Source organism: Botryllus schlosseri, chromosome 6, assembly GCF_051294905.1.
Source record: "Botryllus schlosseri isolate E-star chromosome 6, Bs_hap1, whole genome shotgun sequence".
In the NCBI taxonomy this organism is placed as follows: Eukaryota; Metazoa; Chordata; class Ascidiacea; order Stolidobranchia; family Styelidae; genus Botryllus; species Botryllus schlosseri.
In genome coordinates, this window is record NC_137241.1 from 5,496,912 (window position 1) to 5,513,633 (window position 16,722).

At 44.0% G+C, this 16,722-nt stretch overlaps 4 protein-coding genes across 4 annotated transcripts in view; 2 read left to right on the forward strand and 2 right to left on the reverse strand.

Moving 5' to 3' along the window:
• The window catches only part of LOC145440563 (profilin-4-like), a 230,990-nt gene that overhangs the window by 59,755 nt on the left and 154,513 nt on the right, over nt 1-16,722 (reverse strand). The gene's annotated exons all lie outside the window — the stretch shown is intronic.
• LOC145440538 (beta-catenin-like protein 1) lies at nt 3,788-7,546 on the reverse strand. Its single transcript, XM_080318165.1, has 2 exons — nt 7,369-7,546; nt 3,788-6,637 (listed from the first exon to the last, which is right to left on the reverse strand). Exon 2 carries the CDS (start codon nt 6,634-6,636, stop codon nt 4,909-4,911), a length of 1,728 nt encoding a protein of 575 aa, XP_080174291.1. The 5' UTR covers nt 6,637; nt 7,369-7,546; the 3' UTR covers nt 3,788-4,908.
• On the forward strand, nt 8,722-11,090 carry LOC145440539 (ERI1 exoribonuclease 3-like). Its single transcript, XM_080318166.1, has one exon. The coding sequence runs from the start codon at nt 9,548-9,550 to the stop codon at nt 10,298-10,300; it is 753 nt and encodes a 250-aa protein (XP_080174292.1). The 5' UTR covers nt 8,722-9,547; the 3' UTR covers nt 10,301-11,090.
• LOC145440537 (splicing factor 3B subunit 1-like) lies at nt 11,186-15,725 on the forward strand. The gene has a single exon (XM_080318164.1). It carries the CDS (start codon nt 11,288-11,290, stop codon nt 15,311-15,313), a length of 4,026 nt encoding a protein of 1,341 aa, XP_080174290.1. The 5' UTR covers nt 11,186-11,287; the 3' UTR covers nt 15,314-15,725.

Consider the following 16,722-nt stretch of genomic DNA (forward strand, 5'->3'; position numbering starts at 1 on the left):
TTGCAACCGATGAAATGCGTAGGATATGTTGTTTTGAAGATGGAATACGGCGGTAGAAAGGTGACTCTTGAAGTTCTCATCTGTAATGATTGCGAAGGAGCGATGCTTGCGTGGTATGTTTGCAAGGAGCTGGGAATTCTTCCGGCAAATTATCCGTCTCCATTACCTATTGCTAAACAAGTAGTTACCGATAAACGAGACATGGTACGTGAGGTTATCGGTGACATACCTACAGAACCGGATATGGCTGAGATCTGTCGAATCGAGCAACGTATATTCCAGCATTTTGAAGACGTTTTTTCAAACGATGTCAAGCTGTCGCCTATGACGGGTGCTGATATGAAGATACATGTCAAAGAAAATTTTGAAGCCTATGCCATACACGCTGCACGGGCGGTTCCGTTTCCTCAAAGGGAAGATGCGAAAAAACTTATCGACGAGATGATAGTCAAGGGTATTATCGAACCGGTCACCTCGCCCACAGAGTGGTGCCATCCGATGGTACTGGTGCAGAAACCCGGTGGAGGTATACGTTTATGTGTTGACTTGACCAAATTGAACAAGTTCGTGAAACGTCCGGGATACCCTTTGGTGACAGCAAAGGAAGCTGTCGCGCAGATACCGAACAACACGAAGTACATGAGCACGTTTGATGCAACACACGGATATTGGCAGCTCCCGCTAGAGAAGGACTCTCAATTGCTCACTACGTTCATGACTCCTTGGGGAAAATTCAAATTTCTGCGCGCACCAATGGGCTTAGTTTCAACGGGAGATGAATACTGTCGCAGAGGGGACGAAGCACTGAGAGGGCTCCAGGATGTCGCAAAAGTCGTTGACGATATTCTCGTTCATTCTGAAGACTTCAAGTCACATGTCCATCGAGTATGGAGTTTGCTGCAGCGGTGTCGTGAAAATAAAATAACGCTGAACCGTAAAAAGACAAGATTCGCAAAAAGCGAAGTCAAATTTGTTGGATTCATTATATCCAAGGACGGAATATCTGTAGATCCTGATAAAGTGAAGGCGATTACAGAATTTCCTGCTCCAACCAACATCACAGAATTACGCAGCTTCATGGGAATGGTGAATCAATTGGGGGAATTTTCGAAGGAGATCAGCACAGTGGCAGAGCCTCTTCGCTGTCTACTCAAAACGAGAAATGAATTCATCTGGTCAAGCGTACAGGCCGACGCATTTCGGAAGACGAAAGCAGCATTGACTAATACACCTGTATTAGCAACATTCGATCCGAAGTTGCCCGCGAGTTTGCAAACAGATGCATCCAGGACAAGAGGTTTGGGATACGCTCTATTACAGTTGCATGGTGACGCATGGAGACTGGTTCAATGCGGCTCCCGGTTTCTAAGTGAGACAGAATCGCGATATGCAATGGTGGAGCTAGAACTTCTTGCAGTTGTGTGGGCAGCACGCAAATGCAAACTATTTCTGACAGGATTGCAGCATTTTGAAGTGGTTGTCGACCATCAGCCGCTAGTTTCCATTCTAAATGCTCAAACGTTGGATTCCATCGAGAACCCACGACTTCAGCGACTGAAAGAGAAGTTATCTGCATTTGTATTTACGACGTCATGGAGGAAAGGAAAACTTCATGCCATTCCTGATGCATTGTCAAGAGCTCCAGTGCAAGACCCAACAAGAGAGGATCAAGCAGCGGAAAGAGACGACGCCGCTTGCATGGCATGCCATCTCACCATCAAGAGCCAAATTTTCAGAAGCGAGCAAGCGGGTGGATCGTTGAACGCACTAGAAGATCCGGTCTTATCGCGCATGAGACAAGTTGCACTCACTGACGATAATTATCAGTCATTAATCGAAATTATCCGAAAGGGGTTCCCTGCTAAATGCGAAAACGCACCTACTGCCGTGCAGCCGTATTGGAAGATTCGGAATGATCTAAGTATAGACGATGGCTTGGTTCTATACAATGCACGAATTGTAGTCCCGTGTGGATTTAAAGGAGAAGCGCTTGCACGATTGCATGATGCTCATCAAGGCATAGTCAGAATGAAGAGGCGGGCGAGACAAACTTTATACTGGCCAGGGATGAGCACTGACATAGAGAATGTGGTACAGTCATGTGGGAGATGCCAGGAATATTTGCCAAGTTTACCAAAAGAGCCAATGGAAATTGAGCTATCTCCTAGCAGAGTTTTCGAAGATGTCTCAACCGACCTCTTTTCATATTGCGGAAAGAAATACCTCGTGTACACCGATAGGTACTCCGGTTGGCCGAGCATCTGTGAATGGGACAAGGATCCAACCTCTCGACAGGTAATCAGAGTAATTCGCAAATTCTTTTCCGACACAGGTGTTCCAGTGCGTTTACGAAGCGATGGAGGACCGCAATTCTCTTCGAATGACTTCAGAAAATTCATGGACCGATGGGGTGTTAATCATGTTGTATCGACGCCGCATTACGCGCAATCAAATGGTCTTGCGGAGGCTGCCGTTAAGTCCATGAAATATCTTTTGGCTAAAACGTCGCCCAATGGGGATATTTTTTTAGATTCATTTCAGCGAGGTTTGCTAGAGTGGAGAAACACACCAAGAGTGGACGGACGTTCTCCGGCACAAATTCTTTTCGGACGCCCACTTCGCACCTGTTTACCGGCACATCACAAGCTGTTTGCACCAATGTGGCATAAACTAGCTCGAGATTGCGATTCCAAAGCAGCGGCTGTGAGGACGTACAATGAGGATCATTATAACAGAGATGCACATCCGTTGTCGCCATTCAAAATAGGAACTTCCGTTCGAATTCAAAACCCGATCACCAAACGTTGGCATCATCGCGGTATCATTGTTGCCATTGGTAACTTTCGGGATTACTTGGTTAAACTGAGCAGCGGGCGGATATGGTGGCGAAATCGACGATTTCTGAGAATAGATCACGTTTCGCCAACCACAGAGGAGGGAGAGAAGGGGGAGATGGATGCTAACCACAATCAACCACGTCGAAGTTCGCGCAATCGACGATGCCCTGAACGTTATATCTCGGGGTGAATGTACAGTACGCTTCGGATGAAAGAGGGGAGATGATGTGTATCGTGATTGGACATTATTATTACTTGATTACAATTACTGAATTGTGTTGTACTGCGTCGAGTAAACGACGATAGTCATTCGTTTTCTGTTGCCCTGCACGTCAGGACCTTCTGTTCTATTCGCATGAATAAAGTCTTAAGTTAGTACATCACAGTATCTAGTACATTGTCTGTGTACTGTGCCATCAGTTCGATCAAGAAGCAGGCCTAGTTTTTATAACACAAGGCTTCCCAACCTTTTCCCGATCCCGTACCATTTGAATGCTCTGTACCGCAACCCGTACAGGTACCACTTGCAGAACAACTGATCAAATCGTATTTTATGCAGACGGAAATTGGCCTAGCACTCTCAAGGAGTCACGGCAACTACTGATCCTCAGCAGAGCATCAACTTGATGTGTTTTTGAAACAAAATATTTTGTGGAAAAAAGTGAAACTGCTCGTGCTCACGTACCACAGGTGAATTCCTGTTCTACTGTGTTGACCAGCTTTGGTACCCAGCACCACTACCTGATTAGGATAAATTCAGATGTGGTCGAAGTAGCCAGCTTCCCTAGAATCAAGTAGAAGTAATATGAATGTCTACTCAATTACAATATAAGTATATATCCGGAATGTGCTAAAACTGCTTGAAGGAGAAAATTGACGGTTTGAAGAGTATTCGAGTAGCCTAAAATGAATAATTTGGACGAGGGGTTGCATACTTTCAGACTATAACCGGATGTGGCAACTTTATTTATTGCAAGATGCGTCATCATGAGCAACATAAAATGACTAATAGCCCAGTGAAAATGATGGAAGTTTCAAAAATATATTCAGTTATTGTTACGAAAAGGCTGTTTAGCAGGGCTGTCATGACACTGACAAAGACTTACTCGAACATGATTGCCTGAATACATAGACGCAGATCACACTTTGTTAATGAGCCATACTATGCTCGTGTTTCAGAAAAGTATAAAACAGTATCAAGATATCGACATCTTCCATTGACAAGTTTATTCTTCATTGATCATTGGTGTTTTCGCAAAATGTGAATTTGTCTCGTCCATGAAATTCTTTTTTGTCTGTAAGACTACCACGGCTGCTAGAAAAGTTAGCACACATCGGGGTTGTAACCAAGTCAATCTCACTTTTACGGTTTTGACTCGAGTCAAGTCTAGTCATTTTCAATTCACAACCAAGTCAGGAGTAAAAAAGTCGAGTCTCGAGTCATTGTGTTCGCCAATGTTCCTTCTAAGCTGCGCAGTGCTGACACGGTCTCTGCGTACAGAAAATCTAAGCTGCGCACAAAAAAATGACCTTTTTTTTAGACGTTACGTATGAGTTGGTGAGTGCGCGCGAAGACTCGTGAAAAATTACAGTTAACAGTAATGCTCACTGTTCACTCTCGAGTTCAAACAACGTTAAACTAACTCTTCAGTGATATCGAAGGCCTAGCATGCATAATATACCTATTTTTATCACTTTTATTTTAATACAATGTTTATTCACATGGGTAAAACCCTACAATCGAGAAAAGCTATCAAAATATATCACTCGAATTATGTCATATCGAATATCTCCAGTCGATACATAGAGTGACACAAGTCGAGTCATTTTACATTTTAGAAAATGACTTGAGTCATTACAAACCCTGCGCCACACACCCGGCAGAACTGCACTCCATATCTTAACCAATGATAGTTTCAACGACCCAAAATACGCTGGTAACCACACAAAGTGCCGCTTCAAGTGATATCCATCATACATCAGAGATTACCATGAAACGAGGTTCAGCACGCGCATATTAGTCGGACAGGCATCAAAATCCCTTCAACAGGACATTCTTTCAAAGTCCATTCTAGAATTTATCCGCAAGCGCCATTATCCTTTCCCTCTCCACCTTTGCGCTATCGTCATCTTGCTGATCGCCGATATACCCCGCGTATTCACGAAGCACGTTCCTAATGCTTTGAACAGAACCGCTTCGCAAAGTCAAAATCTGTTTGATCCTGTCTTTCAACGCCGATTGCCCGGAAGCCGCCAACTCCACGATAATATAATCCGTTTGCTGCAACAGAAACAACCCCGCGTCCAGTTTCTGTAGATACTGGTCGTCCTCCATTTCGTCGTCCCACTGTCCTTTCTTCTGCAGCGACACGCGTTCCTGGTCGAGTTTGGCTTCCGCGTTCTGCACCCTGCCGAGGTACTTGAAATGAATTTCCATCAGCCGATCTACTTTCGCGAAATCAGCCTCGACGAATTTAGACACAAGCCTCTGTCTTTGAGATCCTTGCAGGTTTTTAAACATGGACGCGATGATAGACACGGCGTGTTCTTCGTGTACTTTAGTACGCACCCCTGTCTTTTTTTGCTTTTTCGGGGGCCGCATGAATATCGGGAAAATCGTGCGAAGGCCTAAGATTTCGATGAATTTAGTGCAGTTGTCTGCGCCGTCAGGCCCGTTCATAGAGTGATCCAAAACCTTCAACGCGCTGTTTCGAGACATCTTCTTCTCACGTAGCATCAAATTCATCAGCTGCAAGCCTTCGCCTTTCAAAAACAATGTCCTGTTTCCGGAATACAGCAACGAAGAGCATAAACTATTGAATAAATTTTCCATCAACTCCATTTCCTCTGACGTACTAGGATCGTTACGTTTGTAAACCGCCAACAACTGCAGGAGTATATCAATACCGTCTAATTCACCGAGTAATTTCCTAGTCTCATCAGTCTGGTGTAAAAGTATGGACAAGATCTCAGAACAGTATAACTTGTTAGCGTCGAATTCTTTACGTGTTTTCAGCCTCCGCAAAAGCCACTGCATCAGTCCTTGCTGCGCTACAGCCGGCGCGATGTCAGGTTTTAATTCCAACATGTTTTCCACGACTCCAAGAGTGTTGTGTATACCTTCGGCTTCCTCTTTTACAGAGTCATCCAATCTTTCCATATTTTGAACGAATAGAGACGTACATTGACCTTCCATTAAAGCGTCGATTAAATTTTCAGCACCGTCTTCGTGTTCTGTTACCATGTCAACGTCTGTTAATTCTTGGAGAAGGTCTACGACCGCGATCGATACGTCAGCGTTCAAGTGATTGAGCAGAGCTAGGAAAGAATTGACAGCACGCAGCTCTACGAGGTAATGCAGATGCTCGGGCATTGTAGCGAGGACTTTGATTTCGGTGATGGCATCGTTTAAATCAAGCTCAGACTCCATGAATTTCTCGGGACTGTCCGGAAACTTAATCCTCATCTCTTGATTTTTGAGCACTCTTTTCTCGAACGACAATATCATTTTTTTAACGCCTTGATCGTCTAAAACCTCCATCGCGTCTCCGATTTTGCCTTCAGCTTGCTTTTCGACCATTTCTAGAAGCTTCATTTGTCTTTCTTCGTTGTCTTCCTGCGCTTTTTCCAGTTGCGCGGCGGTGTTTGAGGTTCTTTTCATACCGGACGTGACGGAGGATCCGGTGGAAAGCTGTAGCCTGGCGGCTTTCATTTTCGGTCGGTCGGTTTGATCATCTTTTCCCTCCAAGTCGTGTTTCAGGAGATTGGGCTTGAAGTTGAGGAGTTCTCCAACATCCATGCTGCAAGATGATACGATAGTTGATATACAATGTTCTTTCCAATTCTCTACTTGTTGCTGACAATTACCCCGACGAGTGTCAGCCGAAAATATTCGGGTTTATCTCAATATGAATCTACTATTCAATTGTATGTTGAAGTTCTGTACCTCCAAGAAGCTCTTCAAGATGATATCAGTAGGACAAAATCTCAGCAATATAGGCCTAACCCCTAACACATGTGGTTATGGCTATAATAGTAAAATTTATTGTTCACATTTTGTCATTGCTAGGAATGGACATAATCGAGTACCTGATTCAGTTACTAAGCAAATGCCCATACCGTCTACGGAGGCTGAATTATCAGTGAATTTTATCAGCTGACACGGGCAGCCTCAGTCATCAAAGTCCCTAAATCCATCCCATTAAGTAACTAAACTAGCGAAATACCAGTGAATTATAGGAGGAAACACAGGCATGCACAAGAAGATGGTTCTGAACTTACATTGTGATTGAACGAGTATAACTTGTAGTAAGTAACAGGGCGCTTCGAGTGAACTCGATCTAAGTGTCAGGGATAAATGCCGAGAGGTACGACAAGGGGATAAGGTATAGTCCTGACTCCTGAGATGATCGGGAGTCAAATCAAAAATTTCATCGCTGCGGAAGCGCATATTTTCAATCAGTTATTGTAATTTACAGGTATTCAACGTCATAAATAGTTATAGTAAACGCTTCAGGTTTGACTCACGTACCTTCTTTGAAAAGCTACGTGCTTGTGCAGAGTGCAGTAACTTCGCTATCGAGTATCGATGTAGTTTAGTCTCAACAACTATCAGCTCAACGACAGCAAGTAATCAAAGGGACCATGGAGAATGCATAATGCTATTTTGCATCACGCTCACGCTCCATCGACATAATTTCAAATTTATTCTGCCACAGCACAGACTCGAAGTCCTGTCCTCGGCAATTCCAATCGTTCCTTTGCATCCGTAAAATGATTAATATTTTGTATAAGAATTTTAAATACCATTATTCGTATACTGCATGTGTAGGATTATTGATTATTATCGCTGTGATCACACCATAGTGGAACGGAATTCTACGGTCCATTCTCGAATTCTCTGGAATGTACTGTTCTACACGTATACATTGGGTATACATTGGCATAGGACTCCACATTTTGGTACCCTTCACCTTCATTGGGCGTTTTGTTATCAAATGTGCCACGAATTGCACTTCCGATAGTTTTGTTTTACTACAAATCCCGCCTATTTTGTGAGAATGCGCGTGCATTGTTGGCTACTTATGCCCATCGAATCCATTCGTGAGAAAAGTCCCCAATTTAAGAATCTTTAGCGCTGGGTAATGGGGGAGTGATTGAATATAGACTATTCCAATCCGAGTCGTTTCAACAGCTTCCTGTCTTCTCTTTTTATCGTTTGGTAATTGATCGTGCAATAAACCGGTTTATTTGCAATTGTGCTTCCACTGCGTATGTAAATTCACGAACTATGGAACTTCTGCCCAGTGATATCAACAGTCAAGATGTCGTTTCGGCATCTTACCATCTTTTTATTGTATCGCAATCTTGTGGTGTATTTATCAGATAAAAATAAACTGAAAATAACTGAAAAACTGACCATCGTGACCGACCTTCAGTGTTGACAAGATGGCGGTAAGGAGCTACGAACGTCGTGCATACGTTTTCGTACCACAGAAAAGTCATACCCGAGGTCTGGACCTTAGACGGATGGTGTAGATTTGAAAAGTTAGTGGTTTTCTGCGCAGAAAGGTTGTCACGAGAGTATGAATATTCTTTTACAATCTGCCCGTACGCTTCGGGCTGTCGTGAAGCGCGGCATAGCCCCGCAGACTGCGATTCGCGGTAATGCGACAATGAAAAAAGATGACTACATGCGCACTGTGAAGTATCCCGCTCTGTGGCTATATGCATTCTACGGGTATCTGATGTACTGCTGTATACAGAAAGGCCGCGAAATGGACGCTGTATATGAGGAGCTCCAAATAAATGGATTGCCAATGCGTGACCGGCCGCGGGATCCAGATCATGAACTTCTGTCCAATTACCGTAAATACAGATATGAATGAATGATTAGCCATATTTCGAATGTTTGTGCGGCTCCAGCGTTTGATGTTTGTGTTTTCTTTTAAGATTAGCGGTATGTATGTGAAGATAAAACGTGAATGCTGTCGTATTATGCACTGCAGACTGCACATGTCCAGAATTTTATTAGGCACTTTGATCAATTTAATCAATTACAGTTTCTCTCTCCCACTTGGAAAGTAAATCCTAATGTAAAAATATATCGCTAGCCCAGATCTGCTTGTGTAAAACGGGGATAAATCTCAATTTTTAAAGTACAGTTGATTCCAAGGGAACAAAAAAAACTCGTGAACCTGGTTTTTGTATTATTCGCGACTAGCTATAATGCTTGGTATCACAACCTTTTGAAGAAATGCCAGTGTCTTGTGCCTAGCACACCATATTCGTTTTGACTTCCGGTTTTCATCTTCATTGTAGTTGAGTAAAATTTTGTTATCTTGTTAATTAGGTCATTGAATTGTGGGTATCTACCGTGGATTGGCATAGTCATTTGGCTGTTGAACGATGTAAAAGGTTCCATCAATATTTAGAGGTCATATTCAATTATTGTGTTATGTTCTGTATTTGATGAATCTTCAGAACTGCTAGGTAAAGCGATTCAAATCTCTACTTTTTCACAACTGTTGGACAATATGTTCGAGTTCTTTAGCCCGAATTTTAAAATCGTTATCTCTCTTTCAGCATTTGATTTGTTGTGAGCTACGCAGCGTTTGAGATGATATCTTTGTCATTATATTTTCTGTCGTATTTTTGCCGAACTCTTGTGTGATAAAATATTCTTCTATTAGCAGGTTATAAATTTAAATATGTTCAGTATCTTGACGCTTAAAGCATCTGGTTCCAGGAGCGTAAAACCTCTGATATTGGTGGCTTGTCGTCATTACAAGGTTCGGAAAAAGCCAATTGATATACACGCCGTTTTTCATCCTAGAAACATTTCACGGCAACCTCAACTCTACGACTATTTCCTGGTGTTGGATTTTGAAGCGACTTGCGAAAAATCGAATCAAGCGATGAATTGTTTCCAGCAAGAAATTATTGAATTTCCGGTCCACAAAGTTAACAGTAACAATTTTGAAACCGAGGCGGTGTTTCACTCGTTTGTGAAGCCAGTCATAAATCCTCAGCTATCAAATTATTGCTCCTCGCTAACTGGGATATCGCAGGTTGACGTGGACAATAGTCTTGAACTGAGTTCAGTTTTGGAAGATTTTGATCGATGGATGACGAATAATGTCGTCACGTCGGAAAAAAGTTTCATATTTGTGACTTCTGGGGATTGGGATTTGAAGAAAATGCTGCCGACGGAGTGCAGAGACAAAAATATCCAGATGAAATCATACTTCACGGATTACGTCAACATTAACAAGTCCTTTGCGTACACGATGGGGAAATGGCCACGATTTGGAAAAGGGAGAATTCCTGCCATGCTAGCGTTGCTGGAACTTTCGCAAATCGGCGAATTCCATCGAGGTGTAAGCGATTGTCAAAATATCATTAGTATAATGAAAAGCTTAGCGGATAAAGGATGTGTATTTAAACCAGAGGAAAATACCTGAATATTAACTCATGTAACAGTAATATCAACATTGCTGTAAACAGATGTCTGTCAGCAGGTTTAACAGGTACTGAAAAATATGATCATCTGGTGCATTTTCACAGTATCTTCCTGTGCTGCGCCGATCTTTTTTGCTTAGCCATGCATTAGTATCGTAGAAAAATCATACCTGGCATATACCTGTCCATTTAACAAGGTAATCAAGAATCTCGAACGGTTCGTTGCTGGGTTTTTCAATTTAACTAGCATCTTATATGCAATGGCTGAAGATTGTTTTGAACCATGTCGTTGGTGCCAAGATGCGACGACTGTCACTGTCAATCATATCGCATATCATCTTGTAATATTATTATCTACTGGTCACAACACTACATCCCTTGCAAGAATATATCTCTTTAAACTCTATCAATTTTTGGGTGCCCCTTACCAAGACTTATTGTATTGACACGCTAATTCTGCTTGTTACGTCATACACTTTACTGTATTGGTCATGCTTCAGAATCTGTTGGAATACCTTTCGGGTGTCGATAATTCTCGATAAGAGCCACCCAAAATGTCTTCAAATATGAAGACATGTAGGCCTATTCAATATAGAATTGAATATTAGATTCCTATTTGAAATCAACCCAAATGTTTTTGCCGGACACTCGTTATCGTCATGGGCAATCGTCAGCAACTACAGAATTCACAAGAATTTGTGTATTAATAGTGACGAGTGTCAGCTGAGAATATTCAGGTTAGTTTCTAATATAATATTACTATTCAATTGTATATTGATTTTTGTACCTCAGAGTGTGCTCAAATATGTATTCTTGTAATGAATGTTGTGAAACGACAGTTAAATTACCTATCTGCTGTGCATTTTTTCTCTTCTTTAATAAGATAACACACGACTGGTTATCTAATCTCTATTTTTTGACAGAAAACTTTATTATAGCCTTTCTTATAAAGATACCTTGTAGCTTCTTGGGAACGGTCGCGGACTGCCATGGCCTCGAAGGAAGACTACGTGTCCGAAATCAAAGCGATACAACAAAAAAAAGGCTCCATTCAGCCTCCGGCCGAAAAACCGGATGTAGCCGAGGAGATTGATGAAGATGACCGCGTCGGGTTAGGCCAGGAGGGCCACTACGATCAGCAAATCTACGGCGGTTCGAAAAGCAAATTTGCGGGGTATGTGACGTCGATCGCGCCCAACGAGGGTGAAGACGATGACGAGGGTGAAGACGGAGGTAACGCTTTACTCGGGAAAAGGCCGACTTACACAGCACCCGCTGCTGTGATGCATGATATACAACAATCAGACGAGAATCTGGATCCATTTGCCGAAACGCGAAGACAACCGATTGCAAACAGGGAAGACCCTTACCGACAGCGTAGGCTGCAACGGGCTATCTCTCCCGCGAGACACGACCCTTTTGCAGACGGGGGTAAAACCCCAGACCCGCAAATGGTCCAGTATAGGGATGTAATGGCGGCACAGTCACTCACTAAAGAAGAACTCGAGATAAGAGGTAAAATTAGTGAAAAACTCAAGTCCGGAGATACACACGTGAATGGAAATTCACAAGCAAAAGCAGCACCTGTAGTTAGAGAGAGGAAACGTAGATGGGACGCGACCCCGACACCGGACGCGCCTAAAAAGAAAATGACATGGGACCAGGCCGAGTCTACCCCGGGGCATGCTCCGACACCGATGCGTTGGGATGAGACACCAGGACGGCCGAAAGGCGGGGAGACTCCCGGCGGTATGGTCACCCCAGGGCAGAGTACTAGAATGTGGGACGCGACACCGGGGCATGCTACTCCAGGGGCGACCACCCCAGGTCATGCCACGCCTGGAATCGGTGGCACCCCGAGTGCAAGCTCTAGAAAGAATAGATGGGATGAGACCCCCAAAACGGAGAGAGAAACGCCGGGGCGTAGTCTAGGGTGGGCTGAGACGCCACGTGCCGACCGTGGGGATGATTCGGAGAGAATTCCGGGCGGCACTAGCAAACGTAAGTCAAGATGGGATTTGACTCCAGCCGCGGCCACCCCTGGTAGTCAGACACCGGGGTCTGCCACGCCTGTATTCACCCCGGGCGGGACTCCGTCCGCGTTTACCCCGAAAGGAATGGGCACGCCTAGTACTGCGGGTACCCCGTCTCTTTTTACACCGTTAGGGCAAACTCCGATCGGGACTAAAGCCATGGGTATGGCGACTCCGACCCCGGGACACTTGATGTCTATGACTCCGGAACAGTTGCAGGCTTGGCGTTGGGAGAGAGAGATTGATGAACGAAACAGGCCGCTTGCTGATGAAGAGTTGGATGCTATGTTTCCGGAGGGTTATAAAGTTCTCAACCCCCCTACTGGGTATGTGCCTATTCGTACCCCGGCCAGGAAGATTACAGCCACCCCGACACCTATGGGTGGGTCGACCGGATTTCACATTCAAGTTGAGGATAAATCCATGAAAGGCATCACCGATCAGCCCACTGGAAATTTACCGTTTTTGAAGCCTGACGATATTCAGTATTTTGACAAGCTACTTGTTGATGTCGATGAGGAAAGTTTGAGCGCCGAGGAGCAGAAAGAAAGGAAAATCATGAAATTGCTGCTCAAAATCAAAAACGGGACTCCTCCCATGCGTAAAAGTGCTCTTCGACAGATTACAGACAAGTCTCGCGAGTTTGGCGCCGGGCCTCTGTTTAATCAGATTCTGCCTTTGCTGATGTCGCCGACATTGGAGGATCAAGAAAGGCATTTGTTGGTTAAAGTGATCGACCGTATTTTGTACAAGCTGGACGATTTGGTGCGTCCTTACGTGCATAAGATTCTTGTGGTTATCGAGCCTCTGCTTATTGATGAAGATTACTATGCTAGAGTGGAAGGGAGGGAAATTATCTCGAATCTGGCGAAAGCGGCTGGTCTGGCGACTATGATTTCGGTGATGAGGCCTGATATTGATAATATGGATGAGTATGTGCGTAATACTACTGCCAGAGCGTTTGCAGTGGTAGCTTCAGCCTTGGGAATACCTTCTCTGCTGCCTTTCTTGAAAGCCGTGTGCAGAAGTAAGAAATCGTGGCAAGCCAGACACACGGGTATTAAAATCACGCAGCAGATTGCGATCTTGATGGGTTGCGCGATTTTGCCGCATTTGAGAAACTTGGTTGAGATCATAGAACACGGTCTTGAGGACGAACAGCAAAAAGTGCGTACCATCACCGCGTTGGCTTTGGCTGCTTTGGCGGAAGCCGCGACTCCGTACGGTATCGAATCGTTCGACAGTGTGCTGAAACCGTTGTGGAAAGGTATCAGGACGCATAGAGGTAAAGGTCTGGCTGCGTTTTTGAAAGCTATCGGATACTTGATTCCTCTCATGGACGCAGAGTACGCTAACTACTACACGAGAGAAGTGATGTTGATTTTGATTCGTGAGTTTCAATCTCCCGACGAAGAAATGAAAAAAATTGTACTCAAGGTAGTGAAGCAGTGTTGCGGTACGGATGGTGTGGAGCCGCAGTATATCAAAAACGAGATTCTTCCGCCGTTTTTCAAGCATTTTTGGAATCAGAGGATGGCTATGGACCGTAGAAACTACAGACAGCTTGTGGATACTACCGTGGAAATCGCGAATAAAGTTGGATCTTCTGAAATGGTGCAGCGTGTGGTTGACGATCTCAAAGATGAGAACGAACAGTACAGGAAGATGGTGATGGAAACTATCGATAAAATCTTGGTTAATCTCGGATCGGCTGATATAGACCACAGACTCGAAGAACAGCTTATTGATGGAATTCTGTACGCGTTTCAGGAACAGACCACAGAGGATATAGTCATGCTGAATGGATTCGGTACTGTGATCAATACTTTGGGTAAACGCGTGAAGCCATATCTGCCGCAGATTTGCGGTACGGTTCTGTGGCGTTTGAACAACAAATCTGCTAAAGTTAGGCAGCAAGCGGCTGATTTAATCTCGCGTATTTCGATCGTCATGCGTACGTGCCAGGAGGAGAAACTGATGGGGCATCTCGGGGTTGTGCTGTATGAGTATCTAGGGGAGGAATATCCCGAAGTGTTGGGTTCCATACTGGGTGCGTTGAAGTCGATCGTGAACGTAATCGGGATGCACAAGATGACTCCGCCTATTAAAGATCTCTTACCGCGTCTGACGCCGATTTTGAAAAACAGGCATGAGAAAGTCCAAGAAAACTGTATCGATTTAGTGGGACGTATCGCAGACAGAGGGGCTGAGTACGTCAGTGCTCGTGAGTGGATGAGAATCTGTTTTGAATTGTTGGAGCTGCTCAAAGCGCACAAAAAATCCATCAGACGTGCTACCGTAAATACTTTCGGGTATATTGCGAAAGCTATCGGGCCTCATGATGTGCTAGCCACGCTGCTTAACAATCTCAAAGTTCAAGAGAGGCAGAATCGCGTATGCACCACAGTGGCTATTGCTATCGTTGCTGAAACCTGTTCTCCGTTTACAGTGCTGCCTGCGTTGATGAATGAGTATCGTGTTCCTGAGTTGAACGTGCAGAACGGCGTGTTAAAAGCGCTCTCTTTTCTGTTTGAGTATATCGGAGAAATGGGGAAGGATTATATCTACGCCGTGTCTACTTTGTTGGAGGATGCTCTAATGGAGAGAGATCTTGTTCATAGACAAATTGCGTCTGCCGCTATTGGACACATGTCCCTCGGAGTGTATGGATTTGGATGCGAAGACGCATTGAATCATTTGCTCAACTACGTCTGGCCGAATATATTCGAAACTTCGCCGCACGTTATTCAAGCTGTCATGTCCGCAGTCGACGGGATGCGGGTCGCGTTGGGGCCGAGCAGGCTTCTGCAGTATTGCTTGCAGGGGTTGTTTCATCCCGCTAGGAAAGTGAGAGATGTGTATTGGAAGGTGTACAACAGCATATACATCGGAGCGCAGGACAGCTTGGTGCCGTCCTATCCGAGGTTTTATAATGACGAGAAGAACCAGTACTTGCGTTACGAGCTGGATTATGTGATCTAGAGCGCGGGATTGGCGTTTCGCAGGTCTACTGCTTAAGCCTGTGCGGAACTAAATATGGGAGCTTATCAGAATTGTGGATGCGTATGTACGTCCGCGTGACGAGTCGAATTGATCTGAGGGCAGTTTGTCGAATGCGGTTTTATAATTGTCACTGGCGTGTCTCCTCTCCGGGACTGTTTCGGCTGTGTATAGTTTGTATGCTTTTACGATCTTTTGGAGTTTTTCGATATTTGTAGGATGATGTCTGTGCTTGAAATTTGTGCATGCAACGGGCGGCATCGTTCTCACCTTTGGACGTGCAATCGGGACCAAAATCGTAACATTAACTACCGAAGACTTATCAGCAGTTGTTGGAATGCTTTTCTGGAATCATTTGAAATTTCGTGTCAATAGAAGTCTGTAAATTGTACAAGTTTGGTGGCGCGGTCTGTAGTAGATAGATAGCATGTCAGAAGACAAGTAAGATGGTGTGCCGATGATAATCTGTCATACGTCGGGTTAATAGGCTTATACTATTTGAGGTTTTTAGTTTAGGACTGAGTGTGGTTTTGCTAAAATGGTGCCCGCAGAAGACAAACCCATAGTGGGTCGATGGTTTCTGATGTTCCTAGCGTCCTGCTGGTGGTGCCCTATGGGGTCAGTTTCTAATTTGAGCAGAAGTGGTCAAAGTAGTCGGCGATGCTGCTTGACCAAATCTACTTCTTGAATTGATTTACTCAAGTTCCTTTTCCGCCTATCATCTTGAAGTAGTTCTTACTTGAAAGTTGTTACTTTTACTTGTGATCGACTAAAAAATTACAGCGTTGCTTTACCAAAGTAGTTCGTCCTCTTTTAGTGGTTAAACAGTCATGTTACGTCCTGCAATTTTGAAAGTACGGACACAAAATGACTACACTTTGAATGGGAACACTCGTCTTTGACAATATGTGCTGGCTATTTCATGTGCTTCTTAAGACGATCTCCCACGAAGGTGGTGCAAACTCATCCAAAAAAAAACTTCTCAAAATCCAAATTGTGAATAGCAGCAGTTCAATACATTACCACTTCAGTCTGTAGAATTGGGCTCAACTGATTCTTTGCTCTAATTCTAGTCTAATTTGTGAAATGTTGCAATGCTCTCAATTTAAATTTAGTATAATTTCTCGTTTTTCATGAAAATGCTGCAGAAGTGTACCGTGTGAAACGAGCCAAGCTCACTGTATAGACATTTGCCACTCCAAGTTTTCGTGTATCCAGTAATTCGTAAAAAACTAGCTGTAAGACCAATTCAAGTATAATTTGATAAAAAAAACGTAGTCTCATTTGGAAAAACCTGTGTAGTTATAATTCCAAATCGAGGTATGCAAAATCAACTTGAGGACTGCATATAAGTAGTAGGTCCATTACTGGCCACCGTAGATTTTCAGACA